This window comes from Coccinella septempunctata, chromosome 2 (genome assembly GCF_907165205.1).
Source record: "Coccinella septempunctata chromosome 2, icCocSept1.1, whole genome shotgun sequence".
NCBI classification, from domain to species: Eukaryota; Metazoa; Arthropoda; class Insecta; order Coleoptera; family Coccinellidae; genus Coccinella; species Coccinella septempunctata.
The window spans coordinates 14798745-14821460 of NC_058190.1; the positions used below are offsets into that span (position 1 = coordinate 14798745).

Genomic DNA, 22716 nt, shown 5'->3' on the forward strand with positions numbered 1-22716 from the left:
ACGAGTAAAATGAATCGCTTCGTATTTCACCTTCATTATTCCTTTCATCTATTCATGAATGTAAATAGTGTCCCAGATGTCGAGTTCAGGCAGAAACCGGATGATAGTCCAGGTCATAAAAGTTTTCAGAAGAATATAAGAAAAATTAGAATCATATATATTTTATAACGTAGAGAAATTTGTTTTTCTCTGAAATTTTTTTTGTAATCCTGAATAATTCTTTTTTATACGCTGGCCTAAAATTCAAAGTCAGCTGTTCCAGCTTGGACGGAAATGTTAATTTTAATAATTTAATTTAATAAAATATTCAAAATAAAAACTTCGATTGTAAATATTAGTTTCTAAATACGGATGTTAATCAATTATCGATGTGCATTCGATTTAATAGAGTCATTATGTGTTTCTCTCCACTTCGTGAAATGACTCCCTCTTCTCCCTGAAACTAGAAACGGACTCGACGAAAACTTTGGGTACATATGGAATCAGTTTTAAGTCAGTAAAATAATTTCATTACAAAACTAGGTATCTTTGAATAAAAAATTGTCAGTTTTCGCAGATTCACATAGTCGTTGTAGCTTTGTAAAGAGCTTCATCTATATGCTTTTTCTAGATGAGTTTGCTAAGCAGTATATTTTCACTTACCTCACTGGAAACATCAAAAAAATTCTTAGGTCGTTTAGGACTGGTCCCAGTCAACCAGTTTCAGTCACAGGGAAGTTGTTGGGAATTACCACTGTGGAAATGCGACTTCACAATGTTGATTTAAAAAAAGGCCACCAGTACTTACTGGAGAGTGCTTAATGTCCGCAACATCGCATATCGCGGGTAATTACCAAGTACATCACATAGTAGGTGTAAAAAAAGCACCCTACACAGCAACTTTGCGACTTCTCATTTTGGAGGTTTTTGGAACGATTATTTTGATAGAATAATCTAACAAAGTGTATCCTCTATTGAAGTTATATTCATGATCAATTTGATAATTACCATCGTGGCAATCAATTTGCACTCTATATTCGAGGCGTTCCGAGGAAAAGTGGCCCAAGCTACAATTTTTCTGAAATTGAATTAACAGTAAGAACTGCCTGAAAATGAATCAAAATTTTATATACTCGTAAACTCAATTTCAGAAAAAATGTAGCTTGGGCCTCTTCAGCTCTGAACGCCTCATTTGTACCCTGTGTTTACTCTTTACTCTTACCTACATATATTTCGCATTCTTCTCTCATCCTCAAAAGGGAAATTGAACAACTATATGAATTACTGATATCTTTTTATTCAAGATTAATATGTTTCATACAAATCCAAATATATAAAATAAAGAACATATATCATGTTATAAATCTTCATTCCACTCCAGGAACGGCATGGTCCAGCTGAAGAAGAAAAAATCAGAGCTGTATTGATAGTAATAAATTGAGTGTCATGAAAAATCTAACAACAGTAGAAGGTGATTTTTTCCAGCACAGTATCTAAAATAATAATTTGAAGTTCTCTCGATGATTCAAATCAATTCCAAGTTTGATTTTGAAGGTTGTGAATGTTACTTATCACCTAAATTCATATGAGGTATGTTGAAAGTTGAACGTTACAAAGGTGCAAAAATGGGGAGGATAAGAGGGCCAAGAAGTGATCATGATGTAGTCATTATTTCAATAGGTTATATAACTACTCACCTTTTACTGCACGTTAATTAATCAATCAACGTCAAGTAACACTTAACTAAAACGAAATTTAATAATAGAACAGCTCGGTTAAAAAAATTATTCTAAAAATTCATTCATAAATATTTTGTTTGTTCATTCTCTCAACACAACGCAGTCACACCACGTTTTGCATAGCGGGATTTAGGTTATGAGTTAACCTCGAGACCACGTGCTGATAAATAGAACATTTCAGACAGTTACTGAAAGTTTTTCTTAAAGAAGTCGCTGGGTAAAGTTCATCGAAATTTATTCACAACACATCATTTCATGTTCTAAAAATATCACAGATTCAATATTTCAAAAACATCAACAGAGAGAAGTCGCATAATCGGAACATCTCGATATGATGTTACATGCAACCACTAGGGATCTAAAGTTGAGGAATTCGCAAACTTAACAATATGCGGACGTTAATGTCCACAATGTGAAATCTTAAGTACATCCATGAAACTTCTCAAAGAAGCGCTTCAATGCGGTATTTTTGGGTACTCCCTGCGACATACTGTTACATTTCTGGTTGACTGGGGTGCTCTAAGATTTGGCATATTCCTTCTAGGAAGGGAATTGAGGTTGATGAACTCCCAACTTCGCAATAATACTGAGGTGAATTTGCATTTCTGCTACTCTGTGAGATATTATGCACCTCTTACATATACATCAATGTCATCAGAGTATTCCAAGGCATTGAAATCGCTTGCTACTCCAGAAAATCATATTGGATTCAGTAATTTGATTCGAATATAATTTGAAAATTCAAATGTTAACAGATCAATGTTCAGTCATGTTATGCATATAAGGATTTCATTATTTTTTTTAATCCGAAACGGATTCGCTGATGTTCGTTCAATTGTTTTTACTATGAATTAACTGACCCGGCAAAATGAATGAGATATCCATCTATATACAAAAGTAGAAAACTGTATAAATCAGATGAATTACTCCCATTGACGTGAGTTCATTACACCATACTCTTTTTTTATGTTTCCTCTGAAAATCTTTCCGTTTTGCAGTCGACGATGGTGACTTGAATCATTAATCATGCTTTGTATGTGGATGGATAATTTTTCTTTGTACTTTGATGCTATGACGCCTTGACATATAAACTCTGAGACATTTCCAATAAATCTTGTTTTTTTTTTCTGGAAGCTTCCACATTTCTGCGTCACCAATTTAAAATAATCCATTTCTTGCTAATAAAAACGCGCCGTAGAGATAAGTCGTCCATGGCCGCCAAAAATGCCCCCAGAGACGTATTGCTTTATCCAATATCTGATAGTTATCTTTGAACTTAGTTGACAAATTTTCGTGGTCGATGAATCGAAAGGAATATTCATATATCATTTTTCATACATCGCTAGTTTTTCTTTCGCTTTCCATCACCGACATGTGGAATGTCATTCTTCGCCTCCATTTCCTGAAGAATTGAGAAGATAATAACGGATTTTATTCCTGATGATAGAAAAGGTCTCTGACACTTATCGATATGAAGTAATTTTTCTATTTTGACAAGGTCGTGCTAGCTCAGTGGCAGAATTCGTTTCGCTTGCAGTAGCGTAGCCTGGACAATGTTAAGTTACGAAGAAGATAACGAAAACGTTGTGTATCTAATGACTATCTCATTGGAAGGGCTGAATTTAGCGATTAATGATTTCGGATATTAATATTATCTCAATCATTGATTACTGTCATTAATAATATAGTTAACTGAATAACTATAAAGTTATTGCATAGCAGCGTCTAATTTTATGATGCCTACGCCAATGCGTGAAATTGTAATAAATTGTGAAATTGGTGAAAAATGAAGGAAAAGAATTGAGGAGGTCAGAAATCAAGGGGTCCAAGCACAGAAAAAATATATTGAGTTATTTGATAATTTCTTTTGCAGTCATTAGTTACTCGTTAGTAACACCGAAATTTTCCTTTGTTCCTCAAAAATAATGGAAGAAAATCACATTATTACGCTGGATGCTTATCTACTTAGCGGGCATCCAAAAATAAAATTCAGTTGGAGAGCCTATCGTTCGTAACTATTTGTAACACAAAAAAAACTAAATAACATATAACTTTGAATAACGGTCTTCCACAAGGAGTTTCAGCACCTCTTCTTTTGAATTTATATCTGTGTGATTTCCCTACGACTTCTTCTCAGAAATTTGTATATACACTGATATTTCCCTCGCATTCCGTAATTCTAATTTTTGATGCTTAGAGAAAAATCTATCTGCAGATTTAGAAATTTTGAGGAATTACTGCGAGTGGCGTTTGCGTCCAAACCCAAATAAAACCGAGGTTTTTTGTTTCCATCTGAATAATAATCAAAAATATAGAAAATAGAGTGCAGTTTTCGGTAATTCTTTTTGGAACATAACTTCAATCCTAAATATCTAGGAGTTAAGCTGGATTCTTATCTGAATTTCAAAGCCCATTTGGAAGATTCGCTTCTATAGTATGTTCTTCATTAGCATCTATTTGTGGGACAAATTTTTTTTTCTACCCAACCACGAATGGAAAAATTGCACCCTGAAATTGTTAAGATTGTGGGTAAAAACCAAATGTTGGAAAATTCTCGATTTCGCATTTGCTTCGGAAAGTACCCTGTTACCAGATGTTCGACAAACAAAATTTTTCATTAGATTTGTAATGCCAAAATAGCACCCCTAAAGTGCAAAATTAGCACAGAAACATTTTTGAGAATTATGAATCACTTTATCGCCTCCGTAAATTAGGTACTTTGTCTGTAACTACATTTTCGTGACACAACTGTTTTATTTTAAGTTTTTTTCAAAAAAGTGGGTGCTGACTTCGCATGTTGGGTATGCCAATGTCCCATTATAGGTGAGGTTAAAAACGAAACTTTTTGGCGTTACAAATAGTTACTAAAGAAGTACAATAGTACTTCGTTAGTAAACAATAGGAAGCAAAAAAATGCAGAATTTTCGAAATTGTGAGTGCTATCTCAGCATTTTGAGGGTGTCATTTTCCTATTATAGGTTAGGTTACAAACAAAAAATTTTGTGTCACATTAAGTTACTAACGATGGACTTTCCAATTGTACTTACGTTTTTTTTTTCGCGAAAAATCGAACAAACGAAAATAATGGAGTAACAAATAGTTACTAACCAGTTACTAACGAATGTAAAAAAATTATCTTCATTTTCGAAGAAGTGGGTGCTAACTTCAGGGTCACCGTATATCCAGGACGAATCGGAAAAATGGCAAAGAAAAAAAGTATTTCTTTAGTCCTCAAGAATCTACTCTCCAAATACTTTAATATATGTACAAGTCAAAGACTCGCCCAGCTTGATGTAGCAAGAAAAATCCCACGTTCCTTACAAGAAGATAGCTCGACTGACATAATGCGTTCTGAAAGCAATGACAACACCAAGCTTAATGGTTATTAATGGAAACGAAGTAAAATATGATGACAGAAAGAACGAATATCCATCAATATAAATGTTCATATTTATAAATAATAAATAGGTAAAATGTTATTCAAGATTATACTTTCTATTATTCCACTAGTACTACTGGAATAAAGTAATTTCAGTATTTGACTGAAGTAGTAAGTTTATACGGTTCATAAGTCTGGATAAAACTTGATTGATTTGAGTGTGGATAAAATATTAAAAATTCGAAAATCTTTGTTTAAATGAAGATATTGGAATCGCTCTCACAGTTATTAAACGGAGCGTGTTGTATTTTGAATACACCTTACTCTCTATTGAAGAAACTTTTCAAACTTCCTATTACATTATTAAAATATTATGTATTCTTACTTTTTTGAGAAATTTCTTTTCGAAGTTTTGTAAGTCTGAAGAAGACATTTTTCTTGACATAAGGAAGAATATTGAAAATCGAAGACTTGCATGAGAATAAATCACTGCGCATTTGCACAAACATATAAATTCCCTTAGAAATCGTTCCGGCTGAAAAGAATTATTTGTGTGGTTGAATGTCGAATAAGACGATCAACTGCTTAATCCTCGGGCGATCCGATCCGCCCTTGCCATCAGAACAAAAACGTTTTATGTAGATAACCCCCAAATAAACTGAATTTTGGATGCCAATAATGTTACGAGACCCACTGGCAGTCGAAGGGATGAAGGCGGGTTTGGGGGCAAAAAGTTGCATGAATTTCGCCGCCTATTTATATTAAATTAAAGTACGTGTTCCTTCCGAAAATTGTTTATCATAATTGGGCGTGGATCGTTTCTTCCTGTTCTCGTGCCACCCCGAATATCAATTCAAACGTGGATTGTTAATGGAGTAATTGCCAACAAGAGAGTTTTCATTCTAGGCGTGCTACATAAATTAAAAGTCTTACATGAATATAAATTGAAGTGCGAATATGGTGCATACCCTACGGTTATGGGGAAAACTTGGTTGTTAATTAGGTTCGTTGGATGAGGAGAACTCGTTGCGGAACTCGAAAAATTGTTAGATAAAATGGCTCATAAAGAAATTGTTTAGTGATGAAATGAAAAGATAACCTAATCTAACCATCAACCACTGATGTGTAGGTATCATTAAAAATTGATTAATATTTGTCTAACTACCTATGTATTTTTCTGACATTCAAATTTTCAACTAATTTTTGGATATTTAATTATATATGAAGAACAAGTTGTAAAGTGGGATCTTACAGGGTGAGTCTTTGACTCGTACAATTAGTTCAACTTCCAACAGTAGATTCTTGAGGTCAGAAAAAACACTTGTTTCCATTACCTTTTTTTCTGAATCGGCTAGGTGTAAAAGAAACAGGCTGTTGAAAAACCATAAAAAAAATATTTTCAGTTCTATCTCACAAACGGTTTTATCGGATGAAATGAATTTTGGAATACTGTGTTTCATCTATTCGATTAATCTTTTTCGAACAAAGAACCCCACTTGAAACTAAATTGGACACTATCTAATCAATATTTGAACGTTTTGTGAAATAGAAGTTATTCACTCACCTCAGTGGCCTCTATCTACCTAGAGCATACAACAAGCATCTACAAATTCTTCATGAAAATATTAAATAATCCAGTAAATTTGTATGGAATAGTATGCGTCAAATTCGGTAGTTGTGATATTTTGTAGATTGATTTATGATGTTGACCTGATGAATAATCCAAGTATGTGACATACGGGCGCCGAACGCAACTTCGTCAAAAATCGAGAAAACCGCGAAAAAATGTTTTTTTTTCGTATTTTTGGCGATTATAACCCTAGAAGACCAGGCCCGGATCTAGGGGGGGGGGCAAGCGGGGCGCTTACCCCAGGCGCCAGCTCAAGAGGGCGCCAAAATCAACCAGAGGTTAAATTTTTTTTTATTTTATCGGGAAAAATTGATTTCCTTGTGCTAAAATCGAAACTATAGAATGGAAACACGATAAACCATCACTATGCCAAAAATCTTTATAATCAATGAGGGATCAATTAACTGCATATTATTCAGTCATCTACGAATGACCGCCACACCAAAGATTATAGAGTTAGTTAACCTAACCTAACTCTATAATCTTTGCGCCACACTTGGTTGAAATAGGTTAAAAGATCGAATATGTCTACATTGTGTCGCAAGCATAGAGCTAGTAATTTCTTTGCCTGGGAATTACCGCCTCATCCCCATCTCATCTGTAACTAAGGGCCAAAATTTCCGATATTCTACGGACAATAACTTGAAAATTAATCCTTTCAGCAAAATTCTGTTTGCATATTCGTAATCTACGCTCTCGATTCAGTAAATACACCAATTTTTGTGGATATCGCAGAGATCGAAAATTTTTAGAATTTCCCATTGCGATTTTTTGAAAAATATTTTTGATCTCCGATCCAAACCAAATTCTTACTGTATACTAATTCGAGGGCGTAAAACACGAAAATGCAAACAGATACTTTAAAAAAAAATATTTTTCAAGTTATGGTCGATGGAAAATCGGAAATTTTGGACCTTCGCGGAAAAAACCATAAAATCTAAACTGTTCGCGGTGGATGAATAAAGTGTGGTTTTTTATATTGGCAAAGGACCAATCTATCACCAAAAAATCTGCATATGACTAGTGCCTCTTTTCTGGCTGCGACAGCTCCTCAAAGTTGACCAATTTTTTCGAAATTTTACACTCATTGGCCCAGTTGCAGGAAAGTCCATTAAGATTTGATGTCCCATGAAAATTTAAAACTGTCATTTTTGAAGCGGAAAATGGAGGATTAAGATTTTAATGAAGTTTCAAATTTTAATGGACTTTCCTGCAACTGGACGAAAGTGATTTATTTCTCAAAATACTGATCCTACAAAAAATCTAATTGCATATTCGTGATCTACGACCTCGAATTAATAAGTAAAATGACCCCGGTCGATATATGTAGCTAAAAAAATCAATTTGTGTTCGGAATAATTTCGTTCATGAAGCGCAGGTAAAAACGATAGGCGAGCGCGGGTTGCAAACGACATTCTTCTAAATACAAACTTTTTTATTTTTCGAACGATTTCAACCCGAGTCATTTTTTCTACTAATACGAGGTCGTTGATTACGGATATGCAATTAGATTTTTCCAAAGTTGAGTAATTTGGAAAAAAAATAACTTTAAATGGAACAATGGGAAGAAATAAGAGTGATTTTTTTCCTAAAATACTCATCTTAGGAAAAATCTAATTGCATATTCGTAATCAACGATCTCGTATTAGTGAAAAAAATAACTCGGGTTGAAATCGATGACGAATATGCAATTAGATGTTTCCTAAGAACCTTAGAGATCATGAATTTTTGCCCTGGTCAGAAAAAATTGTAGATCCGGGCCTGTAGAAGAAGTTTTTCTCAGAAACTATTGGGTCTACAGAGACAGTTCCAGTAACTATCATATTGTAACAAATTTAGTCTAATTTAAAAACGTCCGAAAAAAGATTTTCCAAAAACTAGTCCTTTAAGGTTGTAATCGCCAAAATTTGAAAAAAATAACGATTTTTTCGATTTTTGACAGATTTACGTTCGACGCTCGAGGTCACAAACTTGGATTATTTATTAAGCCAACATCAAAAACTAGTCTGCAGAAAATCAGAACTACCGGATTTGGCGGATGCTGTGAAGTATAAAGTTACTGGACTATGAAAGCTTGAGAGGGAATATTGAACATATACCAAGCAGGCAAAACTTGGAAATGATTTAAGTAATAAAATTCTCATAACATTCCGCTGAATTATGTAAATCTGAATGAAAATTTCTTCATACTTTGTTGGTTTTCCTATAATTCAAAATCAAAGAGAGTGAGAATATAGTCGGAATAAAGTCTCCAGAAGCAAGCTAAATAATTCTGAATGGGCGATAATAGTAATTTATGTGTACCAAGGATGAAAAACTGTCTATTACATTCGAGCCTGCAAATTGCAAGATTGCAAGACAATATAGACAGTTTTTTTCCGAGATAGATATTGCATTTTTTCGTCGACCTCACATACTTTTATGAAAGTAAGTACTCACTTGGGGCTGTCCGTAGTTGAATTTCAATCCCAATTAAAATTCTGTATCTAACCTGACTATTCGACGTGGTAAGCGCGCCGCTCCCCCGAATATTAGCTATATACGCCACTGACTCATATCCATATTGCTATCACTATCCATTCTTGATTATAAAGAAAGTAATATTCAAACCGCGTTTTTAATTCACCCGTAAAATACAGCAGATTTCGTAAAGAATGGATTTGACAGGTGCAAATGAAAGTTACTGTCACAGGTAACTAAGCGAGGAACGTTGTAGACGAAAAGTATTTAAGGACGAAAAGCGTTTGGGGATGAAAAGTACTTGCCTTCAAAAATAGTCGTTTTTTCGTTCGAAAATTGTTACGTAAAATGTCATATTTTGTTTAGGCTGACGAAAATCAATTGAGGACACCGTCCGAAATATCTGTTTTTTGTGGTCACATCTAGTGTGATCTACTATACTTCAGAAAGTCTCTCATATTTCTAAAGAACTAAGAAGTTTTATTACTATAATTAATCTAATTGAGAATCCGCTTCTAAGTGCAAAGATCAGAAAAAGTCTGCCTAAAATTCACCGTTGTTTCTTAGATTCAGTCAAATGCATTTCTGCAGTTTGCGCTCATTTCTCTTCGACACGATTCATACTAATAAAGCAGTCGTTTTCGCCCGTATGACGCGACGTGCTAACGATGGCACCGAGGATGTTCCTAATCCAATCAAATACCCATTCGGAATTCTTGCTTCTTTCAAAAATAGATTTTCCACTTATTTACTTCTACGTCCGATTCTCTAATCTGGATTTCATAAGGAAACTGATGAGGATTGGGCAGTCAGATTCATCATCGCCCATAGGATAGAGCTGATTCTGTGAAAATGGAATGTGGGTTCATTTTTATCCATATATACTTCGATATCTTTTTTTGAGTATCAGAGCTATGAATTGCTATAAAATAATTGTCCAGTTTTCACTATCTGATGTGATAATATCACAATGTTACCAGGTGTTCCATAGTTAAATTTATATAGCTCAACAACGGGTAGAAGGCATCTAGAAAAACGCAAATCACTCATATTTATCTGTGAGGGCACTTCTTTTTTTGAAATCCAATTGGGGCTGCAGTGAGCAACTGGGTCTGCCGCACTTCTTAGGTGTCATTCAATTCTGCTATATCAATTTTGAATTCAGCCAGTGGTAAATAGTCATTAGACTTTTTGGCTGATAATGTTCTACTCCACAATATCCAACTATTCCAGCACAACATATCCAAGAAATGAAAACATATTCTCCTGTAAAAATTGGTTGATCTTATGATCTGTGATAACCTAGCATGGAATCAAGAATATCAACACCACCCATATAGCTGTTGTAAACTTATATGCATTTTGCACGATTAATCATGATATAATTCTTCTCCTTTCTTCATTTGATATTGTAGTAACTATTTTATTATCGTACCAAAAACCACACAAACATCTATTCCATCGACTTTGGAAACTTGTTCGATAACTGTACCTCTACCCTTCTTTTTTATATTAGATTCTTTGGGAAATACGCAATCAGGTACACGATTTTTGCGAATAGTACCAAGAGGTAAAGTGCCCTCTTTACGTAGACAAACCAGTATTGGAACATGGAACACTGGTAAGCCAGTTATCGAAAAAACTTTGTAGTTTTGATTTCTTGAAACGGGCTCTGTGAGTTTCACAACTAAATTACTACTAGCCCTAAGATCTGGTTAATACTATTAATCATAACAAAAGCCTGATACTCCACTCAATACAAACACTTTGTATCCCTATTCATCGAAACCATCGCTTGCCTAAATTATATCTTCTTCCTCGACTTTGTCGTACTGGTCAGTCTCTTCTCCACTGCTTTCTCCAACAAGAAGAAGATGCTTCTTTCTGAAAATCTTCATCGTCTAACAAATTTTCTTCTTCATCCTCGTGATTGAAACAGGAGATGGATAGGAATACGTTGGGATGTGTTGCGGTTTATTTGAGGTACCTAAGAAAGAAAATCAGAAATAGCATATTTTGAGTGCATCCAGTAACTTCTCAGCGTTCATTGAAAAGCCAATTTTAAATTTTATACCCTTTTTAAATTTATCCCTGTCATCAATCAACGCAACACACACTTCCTCCCTAAGTTTATTCTTGAGTATTTTATTCGAGTTTTCTTCTGTTGATGTATCATACAAATGTCTCCTCTGCTATACCTCACAGATTAATCTTTTTCAATGTCTATATCCATTTTTGATCGTGTACCTATACTTCATTCACTTTTATTTTAGCAGTCGGTTGGCCATGGAAATTTGACACATTTCACTCTGTATAGTACGAAAATGTGGGGTTATGAAGCTTGTCAAAACATTTTTGGGTTTTAAATCAACGCTATGTTGCCCGTTCTACGTAAAAGTTTCTGTTATTACGTAGTTTATCACAATGTCGAATCTCTTCGGAAAATATGTGACGAACATAATTGAAGTTTATACAAACTGATTGAAGGCATACCAAATCCAGTTATTTGCATGGAAAATACAAGAGATCAGTATAATATCATAATATGCACTAGCTTGAGGAGAGTTAATGTTCGTTATCTTCTTTGGCTAACATCATTTGTAGATTTCAAAAATATTAACCCGAAGATGAAATGCATATGATGCAGTGGTTGGGAATGGGTATCTCCCGAAGGAATTAACAGAAAATTACAAGAATGTTAAATTCTTCAATTAAAATCATCTTGCATCAATATAAGTAAAAGGAATTGAAGAAAGTTTCAAGTTAAGATGAACTTCACCTTTGAACAAAAATTTCACATGAATAAGCAATTAACAGGACAACTGGCGTGTATTTGTGGCTATTCAGCTTAATACATTGATACAATTATAATGATTAGGTATTTATTGGTACCTTAAGACATTCACAATGTATAGAACAAGTCAAATGAAAAATAGAAAAATCCATTTTAGGAAACTTATTCTCCGATGACATTTATCGAAAATCCTGTAGTAAACTTTCGCATTAATTCACTCAAACATAAAATTCTCAAATGCCACCACTTTTTTGGGTCTCCCAATAGAAGGAAATTCTTTGTCATCCTCTTCAATCACAATCTTTCTGATTGTTGAAACATTCAGCTGAAATATAAGTCGTTCAGATTCAGATGAAACAATATATAAATTCTCTTACATTGAATATGTTCGCTACCGTCTGACGTATTGTGGATTTTAGAATATCAGGGTATAACTATTTGAATGAGTGGACCTGAATTCTAATTAGCACTTCCTGAAACCCTGTCTCTTTTTTCAATCACTTTCGGCATTTTCGTAATAAAAATTGATATTAGTTGTGGCAACGGCGTTATGACATTAACGACATTTCATGAGTGCCAACCTAACTTCGTTCTAGTTACAAAAACTTGAGAAAATTATTTCATGGCGAAACGACTGCTAAAATAAATTTGAATGAAGTATACTATTTAATTCGCACGCGTACAGTAATTCACAAAAGAATATAGATCAAGAACCGACTAAACTGTCGTTAGTGTGCGTTGAAACAAGATACCTCTATGCCCAACTGCTTCACTGACAATCGTGATCGGCGTTGTTGGACGGTGCAAAAATGGAGCGCGCTCTGACTGTTTTGTAGGCCCGACTATAAGTCGGTCATGTGCGTTGGTGCATTAACATACGTGTTCTGCATTTCAACCGACAAAATATCGAGAATCGAGAGTGCAGAATATGGAACAGAATGCGTTCACAGTTCTAAACCGATTCATCTGTTTGAAAATAAGTTGAAGAGAACATGTTCACGATCCATAGAATCAATCCTGACTTATAATAAGTCCGGATTATAACCTATAACTTTCGAATTCAACTTGGTCGTGCTTGTTCGAGGTAAAATAATACAGCTATTTAAAGGAAGACTTGAATGTAACGATTCTTTTGGAAAATTGAAGAAACATGACTCGTGAAATCGTATAATGAGACTTGTGATTTTAATCACATTGCAATTGATTCAATTAGTTTAAGTGTATTTACTGTTCTGTTTTAATAATCTGTATATCCTTAGAACATAGATACATGGAATGGACATTCAGTGCTACAAATGAATGTTTTGTAGTACACACATTCGATGTTTCTCTGTCTAGCTTTACACTAAGACAGTGGCGTTATATTAAAAAATTTACATCTTACTTCCTAGCTATTCGTACTGCAAATTGATGTGACAATGATCTCCGAGACAAATGTCTCAATTGTGATTGGCGACACTAAGCAACTATCTCACTCCAGTCTTTGGAATGTTTATTTTCCATTCCATGTATCTAAGTTCTAAGGTAAATATTTTGTATTGCAATTTCAACCAGAAATGGGTGACTTTTTTTGGAGTTCAGCAGTATTGGATTTCCTCAGCTTAATCGACGTGAACAATTGAAGATGGTAAATTTATTGTATGATCTATCCGGCTATTTTCATCTGTTTAGAATATTCACTTTCTAAGTTTCGGAAAGTATTCGTCAGCCGTATTCAGGAATTCTTTTGTTATTAATTGAAAAAGTTATTCAGTCTCTCCTCATTCGGAAAAGAATTATTTTAAACCATTCTCTCTTAGGTAATTATAGATTATTCAGATGTTAATGATTAAGTTGATTCATCATTTTTTTGATCTATGCTGTGAGAAAGCCTTTCGACCACAAAATTCCTATCGACTCTTTTCTGGTTCTGGTTCATTACGAATTGAGAAAATATTAATTGAAAGACTGTGGAGTTATTGGGATATTCGATATTGCCATCATTTTGTTTTATTCTATTATTTGTAAATGAATATTTATAGAGCTTCAAAGTATAATTCCACGCCCACTGCGTTATTACAATAATTTATAAAGACCCACTATAACCTATACCTACACATTCTTCGAATAATACTTATTCTTCTGATCTTTTCATCAGTTGGTTCTTGGTTTTTATATGGCTCATGCGACGCTGATAAACCCTATTTTTTACAGTTGCCCCAGTCTGCAGACCCGGACAGCAGAAAATTTTCGGTGTGGCTAGGCTTGAAACAGCGAGGATATTGTGCGAACTAGAAGCCAACCCTCCAGACGTTCAATTCGTATGGAAATTCAACAACTCCGCAGGGACCGTGGATATTCCTCAAAATCAGATCCACACAGAGAAAGCTCGTAGCACGGCTGCTTACAAGCCAGTTACAGCGTTAGATTACGGAACTCTACTCTGCTGGGGAAAGAACGAGATCGGTGTGCAAACGGAACCCTGTGTGTACTACATCAACCCCGCAGGTGAGCTAATGATACATAAACACGTACCACTACATCGAGAGGGTTTACAACTGACATTATGTGCTGCACCAATTCGATCTAATCAGGCCGCTTGCATTCCTGTCAATGTCAATTCAGATCCCATTCGGTTCGCGAATATATGCAGACCACGAATCGTATGCGTTTCGTGGTAATCGTGGTACAGTCGCATTTGTGCCGAAGTGAAACAGTTATAAGAATGATTCAGCCTTTACCCGCACAATTGGTTCGTTCGTATCGCGACCGACTTACTGGAAGGACACTTTTTTCGACTTTGGTTTATTGATTCCATACTGTTCTTTCACTTCGTGGCAGGCGAGCCATAAAAACTCACTTCTCCCCCAAATGACATATGGATGACCATTGGATTAGATTCATTTTCACAATCGTTATTATTGAGTGGTTTTTGGAAAATATGTCTGTTACGATTGTCATCTTTGACATAGTGCCACATTTCCCTCCGGCGGAGGAAAAGTAAAACATGTCGATGATCCTGTCAGTCAACGTATCCCACGTGACCAGTAATATATCTGTTATGTTTTCTTGGGAGATCTAATAGGGATCTTCGTTATTTGTTATTTTTCTGTAACCATTACGTGTCTGATACGATATTTGGGTGAATGTCATGTTCCCTCTCCATGATATCCACATAACATATTTAAAGCCCTGTTCTATATTTGCCATGTATTAGTTTAAGATCATGGGGAGAGTGTGACACCATTAACGTTTTAACTACCGTCGAGGGCGCTGCAAAACGTAAACAAATATGAAGAATTGTGAGAAATGCTATTGACACTGTTGTTTTCATTAGTGCATTTGTATTTATTATCATTTAGTTTTTTGAGTTATATAGACATTTTTTTAGTTGAACTGTGGATTACGGGAAGTGAAGTGCAGATGTTAAACGTTTTATTAGTTATTGGGTGTCACCCAGCTGCTTGGTGCAGATGAGATATTTTTTCACATGCTACATGTAATTTGTAGAAATAAATGAATAAATCATATCTATCGGATTTTCTAATTTTTTTTGGAAAACAGTTATAAACCCATCATGATGTCATATATTCTTTCTGGTGCTATAACTTTGTGCACTAAGCTTTTGTTATCAATTTTGTAATCTAAAATTATAGATTTCGACTATGAGTCCATTCCATTCGTTTACATACTTTACCGAACTGATGTGTGATATTTGGAATTATCTTTTCAACAATGATTCTAAAAAACACACCAATTGAAAACAAAAAAATGTTTTGTCCAATGTTATAGCAATATTTCATGTTAATTCTCGTGATTTATTTATTTATTTAAATCAACGTGTCTCGACAGCTATGGTCATTGACACAAGATCACATTGAAAGTAGTCAATAAAGATTTAAATAATAGAGTACAGTTCATTATCTTTGAGAAATCGTATCGTTGCTTCGATCTGGGTGGGTGAACTTACTACATCATGCAGGCGCTCTTTGATACCATATCGTCGGCGTTCATCTCCATAGTGTGGGCATAAAGTTATTAGATGTTTCACAGTCAGACGTTCATCAGGGCAGTGTTCACAGTTGGAAGCGTTTCCTGAAGACATAAGAAAGCCGTGGGTTAGCTTTGTTTCTCGTAATTTGATTTGTTTCTCCAGAACATTTTCTTCATATCACATTAATGTATTACATATAGAACTCATTTGGAACAAATATTTGTATGATTCATATTTTAACTATTTATTCTCTCGTCAGAAAGAAAATGTGTTCCTTGTTTGAGATCGCATAGGAGCATAGCTTCTATATACTTGTTCTATATTTGTGCCCTGAAACAAAACAAGAAACAAGGAACACTGGATATATTTATGCTATATAGCTGCTCTGTAATGTGGTCACCTGGGATGACGTTGTTATTATACGTTTGAAAAAAAAAGTTTTTTAACCAAGCGGATTCCTACGTTAGTGTAAATAAGGTGACAAGTTCTATAGATATATTTTTAGACTACTCCTACTACCCTCTCCGAAACTTGAGGCTTCCACCGACCAAGGAGATAACTATTTCTCGTCAACACTCAGATTGTTCAGATGAGTATAGAAGGGTTTCATGAAAGCCGTTTTTGTTTTAATTGGTGGTAAGGAGAATATGTGGATATATCGGGGAAACGTTATCACAAACTTCTCCGAAACGGTATCATTAATTCTCATGTATTGCCTTTTGCCCCATTCAAAAACGAAAATTTCATTTTTATGCACGCTAACGCCTGTCACGATAACTCAGCTCGTATAGTGCAAGGATAACACTGAACAACGTCGGTATAGTCCGTTTTCCGAAGCAATGAAATTATGTCAGTCATACCAACAGTAATCACCCTAGAATCCTCACAAAAACGGACAGTTTCTCAGAATTTGAGTTGCCACACCTCGCTACGATGACGATGTACTAATGCATTTCAGTCGATTTGTTTGGGTCAAAGATGAACGTTGGTTTTGACTGTTTTCGATTAATTGTCGTCTGATATACTGATATCTCATTAATTTTCACAATGAGTTCTTTTCAGTACTATCAAGTTCTATATTGAAATGTTTCGTTCCGAAATCCTAAGAAACCACGCCCAATTTTGTTATTCGTTGTATCAGATCGAAATTATTGGAACAAAAGTTACGAAAATTAGAAGAATATTTTTTAGTGGCTCTGTCCATTCCGAGTCATTCGCTTGACAGGAGAAGACGTGCTACAGTGCTCCTAGTGCTATAAAAGAGAAAGCGGACGAGAAAGTCACAGTGCCGTAAAAGTGAAAGCGGAGGTGAAAGTGCCACTAACAAAGCTACGGAATATTTGATTCCGTCTGTGGAGTTTTTGTAGGTTCTATATTTGTTATCAGAATTTTAATTCGTTAAAATTTTCAAAGTTGGTGTTCATCCTAAGTGTCCAGGGATTTTTTTTCTCGTTGGTACTGCAGAAAACATCAGGTGAGCTTATTTTTCGTATCTTTCTTTCTGATTTTTCTCATAGCGTAGAGAATTTTTGATGAGCCGTTTTGTTTTTATGCATGAGATACATTTTTTTTTGTCTTGAAAAATTTTATTTTCAATTTCTTTCAGTAGCAAAGTAATTATTAATTAGATTCTAAAATGTCTGACCATTCGGACTGCGATTCCGTAATGGAAGAAGACGCGCCAGAAATCGCTAATGTCGTGTCCGAACACGATATTTTGAGAGAGGAGAACGCAAGTTTGAAAGCGAGGGTGAATGAGTTAGATAGATGCGTATCTAGCTTAGTTGCTGAGATTAAAAATCTCAGGGAGAGGCTCGAGTTGCAGGAGGGAAATAAGGAAAGTTACTCCAAAGCACTCAAGAGGAGCATTATTTTGAAAAATGTCCAAGAAGTGAACTTACCGGTTCAAAAACAGAAGATGGAGGTGGTCAAAACCCCTCAAACCAAAATTTCCCCACCCGCCAAAAGAGTGAGGAAGGATAGCTCCTCGTCAAATGAAGATACAAACAAGAAAAGAGTCTTGGAAACCCCAGCCCAAGAGAAAACCACTCCAGTGGAGAGAAAAGAAAAAATCCCCCCAGTTACCCTGAGAGGTACGTCCGAATGGACATCAATTTCGAACGCGTTAATGCGAAACGGTATTAAATACCAAAGAGCGACGACAGTAAAGGACGGTATAAGAATCGTCCCACAAAGCGCCGATGATCATAGAAGGATGACGGACTTCCTACATAAAATAAATAGGGAGTTTTACACTCTTCAACGCGAGGAAGAAAAGAAAATATACGCGGTAGTGAGATACCTACCGCTGGATGCAGATATCCCGACGATCCTTGACGACCTCAAGGATCAAGGGATCGTCGATGCTGAGGTCATAAGGATGACCTCAAATAAAACAAAACAGCCGATGCCCTTATTGCTGGTTAAAACCCAGAATAAGGGTATCTTCGAGGTGAAAAGGCTCTACAACATGAACTGTGTTGTTGAACCTAAGAGAAGGACGATTGGGCCTGGACAATGTTACCGCTGTCAGCGATATGGACATGCCCAAAGTAAGTGCACTTTTCCATGGAGGTGCGTGAAATGCTCCGGTAATCACAGCTCCAAGGAGTGTACGCTTACCAGGGAGAACGAGGAGCGAAATGCCTCTTGTGTTCTCTGCGGAGAGCAAGGACATCCAGCCAGCTACAAGGGATGTAGCGAATGGAAATTGGTCACTAAAAAGACCAAGAGATCGCCAAGATCGAACCAGACCAGCTCGAGGCCAACACAAAATACACCGAGGCCATCCCAAAACTCTTCGGAAGTGAAGAAACCCCAGGAAACTGCAACCAAAGTGGTCAAAGACACGGAGAATCCAGAGAAAAAGAAGGAAAAGTCAAAAACCGTCAAAAAAGCCGAAACCAGGAAAGGAATTTCTGGAATCACTGAGGAACTAGATAAGTTCACGAAAAACCTCCTCAGCACGATGATGCACAATCTGGAGAAAGAGATTGAGAAGAAGATGCAGCAAATTATTAAGAATATTTAATGGCTGATACGACGATAAAGAACAATCTCATAATTGTCTCTTGGAACGTCGAAGGATTGAGAGCCCGCAGATCAGAATTCGAAGAACTGATTGAAGAGAAGAGACCGGATGTCATAGCTCTCCAAGAAACAAGACTTAACGCCAACGTTCGGATAGCATTTCCCAATTACGATATCTACAGAAATGATAGACCTAACAGCACAGGTGGCGTTGCTATACTGGCTAGAAGGAATATGGATCACCATTTCGACCAAATATTCAATGGTCAAGAAGTAGAAGCAATATCGATTATTGTGAATACCAATCGAGGACAAGTGAAGATTATTTCAACTTATAAATCACCGGATAAGGACATGCTGGAAGAGGATCTAAAAATGCTACTAGAAGGAAGACACCCTAAAATCATAATTGGTGATCTTAACTGCAAATCGCAGGAATGGAATAGTAGAGTGGAAAATACCAACGGGAGAAGACTGAAGATTTATGCTGAAAAACTTGATGCAGTTGTAATAGGACCTGATATACCGACCTACATACCAAGAGTAAATGGACTACCTGATGTACTGGACATTGTCGTAATGAAAGACATCACTGAAGAAATCAGCATTGATACAATAGAAGACGGAACTTCAGACCACAATCCCATAGAATTCATAGTGGGACATGGCCCAAGAAACGAAGAAGAGACACAAACCAAGGAACGCACAGACTGGGAGAAATATAAGAATTCACTTCAGGAGAAAATCACGGAAATTCCCCAAATAAACACCCAGGATGAATTAGATGAAGCAGTTGAAAAATTGGAAAATCAAATAAAAGAAGCCTATGAAGAAAGCACCAAGAGAATAAGGAAACCAATTCCGAAACATTCACACGGAGATACGCCAAGGGATATAAAGGAACTTATAAAAAAGAACAGAAGACTCAGAAAAATCTACAGAACAACAAAAAGAGAAGAAGACAAGAAGAAACTGAATAAGCATAGCCAGATATTGAAAAATGCTTTAACAGAACTGCGTAATAGCAGATGGCACCAGAGATTAAGAGAACTGAATACAATAGATCACTCGGCTTGGAAAATGCAAAAACGCTTACGACGAGAACGGACAGTTATACCTCCACTGCATGGAGCAAACGGAATGGTATATACGAGACTTGAGAAAGCCGAAGCACTGGCCGACTCAATTGAGAGAGAAGCCAGAATAAATTACAGAAATGATGATGACAATGAAGAGCTAGAAATATGCTCACCTTGTACGCAGATGACACAGGAATAGCGTTCAGACATCGACGCCCAGAGATCATACACCGGAGACTGCAGGAAGCCATAGATGAATTACTCAAATGGTGCATCAAATGGAAAATCCAAATCAATGGAAAAAAGACTCAAGCAATATTACTGCAAAAGAGAAGATTGAGGATGGAAGAAAACCTTGAAGTTGATGGAGAAGAGGTTGAATGGAAAAATGAAGCAACATACCTAGGAGTGACGCTTGACAGAGGACTTACATGGAAAAACCACATCAAATGTGCTGTTGATAAAACAAAAGCCGCAATGAGTAAACTTTATCCACTCATAGGCAGAAGAAGTCATATGAATAAGAACATCAAGTTGACGATGATTAAAACAATTGCGCGACCACAACTCACATATGGTTCGGCGGCATGGGGCTTCGCAGCCAAGACCCACATCAAGAGAATACAGGCCACTGAGAATAAACTCCTTAGAATGGCGATGGACGTACCCTGGTTTGTTAGGAACAAACAAATCTACAAGGACTTGGAATGGGAACCAGTTACCGAATTTATGAAGAGAAAGGCGGAAAGGATATTCGACAAAGCCAAACAACATCCAAATGAGGAACTACGAAGATTAGTCGACTACGATCCAACGGAAGAAGCTAGAAGGTCAAGAACCTACCACCGAAGACCCAGAGATCAGTTAAGGATTTAAATGTAACCAAAGAAGAGCTTAACCTATAAAAGCTATAGGCAGCATACAAATATCAACACGACTACGATCGTGTGAGAGTCCAGAAACCATAAGAGTCAACTGGTTAATAGGCAAAATGCCCGGAACCTATGAAGAAGCAGTTAAGGGTTTTTAGTGGGTCTCGAGCTCAGAGAGTGAGAATCCCCACACTGTTCCCCCTCAGGAGAGGGTGTGTTCGTCTGTTTGCAGATTTTCCCCCTGCTACACAAAAAAAAAAAAAAAAAAAAAAAAAGTGGCTCTGTTTTATTGCAAATAGTTAAATAGGAATCCACGTGTTTCGTATACCTTGAGTGGTCCAGATTTTTGTTCAGAAATTGATGAAGATAATTTAATGAAAATCGAACGAAAAAATGTTAATAGGTAATGAGAAATAGCACTGACAATTGGCTTTAAATGATCGGCAACTGCAACGATCAATTTCAGATGAAAATAATTACGAAAATTGAGCAACCGATCAGATGAAGGCACTCACCCAGAAGTCGACGTTGACGTATGAAGTCCTGTGATCCTCCACTCAACTCAGTAGCAGAATTGGCTCCAGGAGGGAAAAAGGGGATAACCTCCTCTGCACTTGCTTCGTGGCGATCACTCCACCGGTTGCACAAGGCTCCAAGGGCACTTCACCTTTGGTTTTGGTTGCTCAACCTCAAATTTTCCGTCCAAACAGATGACCGAAGAAAGCAGATGAATATTTCTTCACCGAAGAAAACAGATGAATAATCGTATGGTGACGAGAAGTTTGCGAAACAAATCTTCCTCAACTTTAGATGATAGAATAGCAATGAATTTTAATAACTTTTCTGAATTTATTAGAAGCACGTTCTCGTGGTAAACAAACTGACGACATTGACTTATATGTCGTACGCAAGTCGCGATGTATGCTTTCGCCGAAAGCCGTATGGCGCTAGTTCTCGGGTCGAAAAAACCCCCGAAGCAGACCACCTAGGCAACACAACATTCTTCTTTCACGACTTAACATGCCGCCCGCCCTGAAGGATCCCTTCAGTAAGACCAACTGAAAGGAGTGAACAGACGAAAGAAGAAAGTCATCTACTGACTTGGAAGAGGACACAGCTTGACGATTGGTCGCCGAATTGTCCCAGAAGGGGTGGCAACATCAGCCACACGAGTTGTGGAGTCAGCTCCGGGAAAAACAGATGATATACGGCCGATACTCCACTTCAGAGGAGGAAGACCATCATCTCGAATGATGACCACAGTGCCCGGAAGGATAGGGGTAGACGGCTGCAACCACTTATGACGTTGCTGCAAGGTATGCAAGTATTCCTGACGCCAGCGCTTCCAAAAATCCTGCTGGAATCGCTGGACTAGCTGCCAACGAGATAAGCGATTCACCGACACGGAACTGACATCATGGTCAGGAGGAGCGTTGAGGGGGCGGAAAATCAAGAAATGCCCCGGTGTGAGGGCCTCAAAATCCGAAGGGTCAGATGAGGGAAGATACAGAGGACGGGAGTTGAGAATAGCCTCAACCTGTGTACAGACGGTGAGAAATTCCTCGTAAGTGAGTTTCTGCTCGCCGATAACGCGAGTGAGATGATGCTTAGCAGATTTCACAGCGGCCTCCCAAAGGCCGCCAAAGTGAGGACTGGAAGGGGGTATAAATCGCCAATCGGTTCCAGACGACGAGGCAGCATCACAAAGACTCTGCTGATGTTGTGGAGCTGACAATAAGCGACCAAGGTCACGAAGGTAGTTATGAGCTCCAACGAAGTTG

General features: G+C 36.7%; 1 protein-coding gene across 3 annotated transcripts in view; it reads left to right on the plus strand.

The window, feature by feature from the left end:
* Window positions 1–22716, plus strand: part of LOC123306664 (nephrin-like) — a 721736-nt gene that overhangs the window by 613176 nt on the left and 85844 nt on the right. For all 3 annotated transcript variants that reach the window (XM_044888766.1, XM_044888768.1, XM_044888767.1), the window contains one exon: window positions 14175–14468. In XM_044888766.1, coding sequence (XP_044744701.1) covers window positions 14175–14468 — 294 coding nt within the window. The remainder of the gene's footprint in view (window positions 1–14174; window positions 14469–22716) is intronic.